The sequence below is a fragment of the Gordionus sp. m RMFG-2023 genome, chromosome 3 (assembly GCF_954871325.1).
Source record: "Gordionus sp. m RMFG-2023 chromosome 3, tfGorSpeb1-WG-v2, whole genome shotgun sequence".
NCBI lineage: Eukaryota > Metazoa > Nematomorpha > Gordioida > Chordodea > Parachordodidae > Gordionus > Gordionus sp. m RMFG-2023.
In genome coordinates, this window is record NC_088777.1 from 21,568,463 (window position 1) to 21,574,644 (window position 6,182).

The window sequence follows — 6,182 nt, forward strand, 5'->3', positions numbered from 1 at the left end:
ATCAAAATTAGTGTCTCCAAAAGCTTGGCTCACTTCTCGCTTAGAGCTGACGTCATAGTTTTTATTTTGTGGTTCTCATATTTGAGTGAAGAATTCAAGGTACTAGTTAGGCATTAAATATTAGCGCACATCAGATATAGTTTTTTATATTTTTCAATTTAATACGATATCTATTTTAGCAATTTTCTTTTTTCTTTATACTATCTACTACTTAAAGAGATTAAATTCATATACAATTATGATCTGAACATTGAAAAAATTTACTAAATAAATGCTTTCAATCACTTTTTTAATCTTAAGGCTGGCCAAAATCTTGTTACTAATAATTTTTTCCTTTATACTGGCTACTATACTGGTTAAAGTCAGACAGTAATAAAGCACAAAACATTGTCATATTTTAGAATTAAGACTTGTTTAGCTAACTTTAACGGAGATCATATAGACTCCCGATAAATCAATTATATATAAATTTTATAGTAGGGGCCCGGCCGAAGGCCCGGTAAAATTTTTTTTTAAACCCCCCATTGGAAAATCCTGGCTATGCCCCTGAAAGAATATTCTTTATTATATATTAAAGGAAATGTTTAAATGTCAATCCATTAATGGGGCATATAGGCAGGCGACAGCACACTTATTCAAGAGTAAATTTCTACAAAATAATACGATCTATCTCTATCATATTTATCAAAAAATAAATAAAATTTTTACTGGTCTCTAAAAAATTGCAGTTAAAAGGTAACCACAAGAAAAGACAATTATATCCAATATCTGCAGATTCGGTCTATAAAATAATATTTCAAAATTTTGACCTAATATAGCCCAAGGACCTAATAAAAATCCATTTGAAATATATCTTTTACCAACTTTGATGAAAAGTGTGGCAGAATGACTGAATTTATATTTTCAACAAAATAAGCTACGTAGAGTTTAATTAAGGTGGCTCTTTGTTTCAAACCAAATAATAGATGTTTAACAGATTTTCATATAATTATTTATCATTTATATATTAATTAATCTTGAGCAAAGGATATCATTTAATCTGGGCGTGCCATGCCCCCAGGCTTTTTTTGCCATGCTAAGCCGATTATAAATTATAAGCGTTCGAGGTAAGAAATGTATATTTTCACTTTTCTTATTCGTTCTAGCTCGAGTAACTTAGTTATGAATTGTTTCAATGAATTCGTTAATTAATGTTATCATTATATATGTCCTAGATACCAATAAATAATCAATTTTGGTTAACTAAATTTTGGAATCATGTAATTTTATTCAATTAAAATAGGGGGATAAAAATGTGGTTCGAATTTTGAAATATATTTTTATAATTAAAATTATAGTTAGATAAAAATATGTTTGATTTTTTTTAAAAAAAATCTGCTACTTGAATAATTAAAACCGAAATTTAAAAAAACCATTTTATCTATTATAAAAATTACAATTTAATTTGGCATGTTTGGACAAATGAATTAATTAGTTCACTAGGACGAGGCATAAGAATATTTATCTAAAATATTGTATAAATATCGACAAATAATTTTATCACTTTAAATATATTTTTATTTAAACTTCTAAAATATGCAAATATTACGAAATAAAAATATATCATAGCTAATAAATATAAGCCTGTTCTCACCATTTCGTCAGAAAAATATTTAAAATCCTTCGCCCGCCTATTGTTTTAAAAATAATTTTTACCTGCCCATCCGCCAGCCTAATATTAAAATTATTAACTCTATTGGTGAGCTTGAGTGGGTGGGCGGGCGAAAACGCTATAGCAGACTTTTAGTACACAGGTTGATATATATCAGGGATGTGAACCCTTCGACAAAAAAAAGGGTCCGGGTTCGGGTCCAATAATAAATTTAAAAAGGACACGGGTCCAGGGTTCAGAGGAAACATAAAAATAATGACTCAAAATAGGACTTTTTTTCATTCATTTTTTATTATACTTCAATATATACACATTTATAATTCGAAATGAGATAATTTATATTTTAAATATTTTATTCAATCGCACAATCATGATATCTTCTAAAATATCATCCTTCAGATTTCCACGTAAATTAGTCAACGATGAAAATTAACGCTCTACGCTTACCTAAAATAGATAGTCATTTTTATAATACATAAATTATTGTACTTGTGTCGCCGGTACAGCCATGACGATTCTAGAAAAAGTATATAATTCTGGATATATTGAATAATTTTCCTCCCAGAATTTTAAAATGTTTGCATCTCTATTTATTCTCATAACTTCCGAGAACTTTTCTATTAAAGATACAATAGATATTTTTTGCTCCTTTTTATCAGATGATAATTTAATTTTTTTTTCTCTATCTAATAGTAAAATTTCCAGACAATATCGTTATCATTATCTTTGTTATCGCTACAACTAGTAGATATTGTTGTAACCACCAATGTTATTTTCGTTATAATACTTCATTTGAAAAAGAACTTGTTAATCTCCCTAACTCTAATCGACATCTTAACCATATGCCATAAAAATCCGATAAACATAATTGTTCAGCTTGCACTCTTAATGTTGTTATTTTTAAAGGAACCAGCACACTAGTAAGCTCTTTTACTTGATTCCAATCATCTTCTGACAAAATGATTTCACATGCTCCTATGATAAAATCATTACAGAAATCTTTCAAACTTAATAATCGCTCTAGCATCATACACATAGAGGACCAACGTGTTGTGCAATCTAAAATTGCCATTTATCTTTTCATGGATTTTAATATTCTAACAATTGTGGGAGTTCTTAAATATTTTACAACATCCCTTGCTTTATCAATTATAGTTTTAAAGTGACTATTTTTTAGGGAGATTCCACGAAAAAAATTAATAAAATTATAAAAATTTTATATTATTTTTTAAAAATTATATTTTTACATTAATTAAAAAAAAAAATTTTAAGTTAAAAATTTTTAACACCCTGAACCCTTGGACCCTCCACTTTTTAAAAGGGTCCGGGTCCAGGTTCAGCCAAAATACTAGGGTCCAGGAGGGTTCAGGGTCCGGGTTCACATCCCTGATATATATAAAGGTATATAATAATAAATGATATAAAGAGAAAAAAACTTACATTGAAAATTTGTTCAAACCAATTCAGCATCAGCTTATCAGCCTACAATAAATTATAAATTAACATTATGACTAAGTGATTCTGATAAATAAATAATGTTTGTTGCGAGTATACCATTTGGGTAGGTCTATAAGTCGAAAGGCTTGGTAATACGAAAGGCTAAAAAATAATATTGAAAATAAAAATAACAAAGAAAATAATTAATGAGATCTTTGATATTTATAGCTTTTTTTAGAGATAAAATATTAAAAATTATAATATATTAAAAATATGGAAATTTTAAGATCTTTTCAATTTTTTAAAAAATTCTTTGAAATAAATTGCGGTTTTTAAAAATTAATTTTATTATATTTTTAATTAAATTAATATTTGGTTATGATTTTATATATAAGTAATAAATATATTGTAATTACTTGATAAAGAAGTAAAAAATTTTAAAAGATTTTTTAATTTGCGAAAGCATAAGAGGGGAAAGGCTAACATCTTAAACGTAATTTTAAATATAATTATATCATTGAACTCAAAATTAAATTTCCTATCCAAAACCGTTTAGATGTATTTTTTGCGTTTCCGGTTCAAAAAATATATTTTTTGTCGCAAAAGCATTTTAGAGGGGAAAGGCTAACATCTTAAACGTAATTTTGAATATATTTATATCATTGAACTCAGAATTAAATTTTCTATCCAAAATTGTTTAAATGTTTTTTTTTACGTTTAAGGTTCAAAAGATAATTTTTTTTGTCGCGAAATCATTTAAGAGGGGAAAGGCTAACATCTTAAACGTAATTTTGAATATAATTATATCATTGAACTCAGAATAGATATTATATGCTTACTATATATATGCAATATTTAGCCTTATTTTATCCATTTTTTAAGAACTAAGGGCAAGAGATACATAATCTGTCGACTCCCATGATTTTTGACTTAACCTGCTTAGATCTCTTTAGGCAAATATCCACCAACGTGATGAATTTCTTCTGCAATTTGTGAAATCACCTAGTAAGAGATTTTTTTAATGAAGAAGATAATATTTATCCCATATTTTTGTTTATTAATATTTTTAACTACTTTGACTTTTCTAAATTTTTGATTTCTATAAGAATTAAATTTTATTAATTATAATCTGAAAATTTTTTCGATAGTTTTAGCCATAAAATATTTAAATTAAAAATATTTTCTGTTTCCTCTTGAGCCACGTGGAGGCAACTATTATTAATAGCTTTTGGTCTTGGTTAAAAAAAAATACCAAGACCAGGACATAAAAAGGTTTTCCCATTTGAAAACCTAAATATGACCTTATGAAATTTAAGTTATTTATTACATCAGTATTTATACATAAAAAGATATGAAATCTCTTAATTTCTAATTTAATAAAACTTTTATTTATAAAAATACATTTAAACGGTTTTGGATAGGAAATTTAATTCTGAGTTCAATGATATAATTATATACAAAATTACGTTTAAGATGTTAGCCTTTTCCCTCTTAAAATGCTTCGCGACAAAAAAATTATTTTTTGAACCGGAAACGTAAAAAAATACATCTAAAAGGTTTTGGATAGGAAATTTAATTCTGAGTTCAATTATATAATTATAATTAAAATTACGTTTAAGATGTTAGCCTTTGCCCTCTAAAATGATTTCGCGACAAAAATATTATTTTTTGAACCGGAAACGTAAAAAAATACATCTAAACGGTTTTGGATAAGAAATTTAATTCTGAATTCAATGATATAATTATATTTAAAATTACGTTTAAGATGTTAGCCTTTTGCCTCTAAAATGATTTCGCGACAAAAATATTATTTTTTGAACCGGAAACGTAAAAAAATACATCTAAACGGTTTTGGATGGGAAATTTAATTTTGAGTTCAATGATATAATTATATTTAAAATTACGTTTAAGATGTTAGCCATTCCCCTCTAAAATGCTTTTGCGACAAAAAATATATTTTTTGAACCGGAAACGCAAAAAAATATATCTAAACGGTTTTAGATAGGAAATTTAATTCTGAGTTCAATGATATAATTATATTTAAAATTACGTTTAAGATGTTAGCCTTTCCCCTCTTAAATGCTTTCGCAAATTAAAAAAATCCTTAAAAATCTTTTACTTCTTTATCAAGTAATTCAATATATTTAGACTTATATATAAAATCATTATCAAATATTAATTTAAAAATTAATATAATAAAATTAATTTTTAAAAACCGCAATTTATTTCAAAGAATTTTTAAAAAAATTGAAAAGATCTTAAAATTTCCATATTTTTAATATACATATTATGTAATGATATTATAATATTTTTTCTCTAAAAAAAGCAATAAATCAATAAAATATCTCATTAATCATTTTCTTTGTTATTTTTATTTTATACGGAATACGGAATAAAGCGCATACGCCCTCTCAACGTTGTAGGTACAACAGAGCTATGCTAGGTTTTCCTCATTTCCATCTAATTGGAAGATTTAAGTTAGGTATAAAGTAAAATATGAGGAGCCCTTCACACGTTTGTGGGCAAGCCGCACGTACTTGTACCCATAATAGTTCATAAACTATTATTTATTTAAACGTCTGTGGGCTGGAACAGATAGGGAGGACCAAGAGAACAGCCCACACCCAAAACCTACGGCCCTATTTATTTTAAAAAAAGGGACGGGGAAGGTACTCTAGAAATAAAATTTAAAACCTAAAATAAGAAATATATGATTAAATAAAATACAAAGTACTCCATCCTTGAAGATAATTTTCATATTCATACTTAATATATTTTTTCCATTTAGGCAACATGCAGATTTGATCATATGTTTGTCGTAACGTTCTATTACTTCAAATTTTCCACCGGAAATCGATTTTCTCATATTTTTTAGCCTTTCGTATTACCAAGCCTTTCGACCTATAGACCTTGCGCAATTTGAATATTTGAATTATGGATGTATTAGTTTTTTAAATATATCAAAAAGATTTTGATTCAATTTGTGATATTTAATTAATGTATATCAAAAAATGTTTTAATCTTATGTTTAACATTAGAAGTAGAGGTGGTCGCGGGCCGTGAAATTACGCGCACGGTGGGTCACGGCGTGAAT

At 26.7% G+C, this 6,182-nt stretch overlaps 1 protein-coding gene across 7 annotated transcripts in view; it reads right to left on the bottom strand.

Moving 5' to 3' along the window:
• Nucleotides 1-6,182, bottom strand: part of LOC135926412 (inositol polyphosphate-5-phosphatase A-like) — an 88,135-nt gene that overhangs the window by 73,518 nt on the left and 8,435 nt on the right. For 6 of the 7 annotated variants that reach the window (XM_065462285.1, XM_065462287.1, XM_065462283.1 and 3 more), the window contains exon 2: nucleotides 3,092-3,133. The exons of the other annotated variant lie outside the window; for it this stretch is intronic. In XM_065462285.1, the coding sequence (XP_065318357.1) occupies nucleotides 3,092-3,133 (42 nt within the window). The remainder of the gene's footprint in view (nucleotides 1-3,091; nucleotides 3,134-6,182) is intronic. 7 annotated transcript variants of the gene reach the window in all.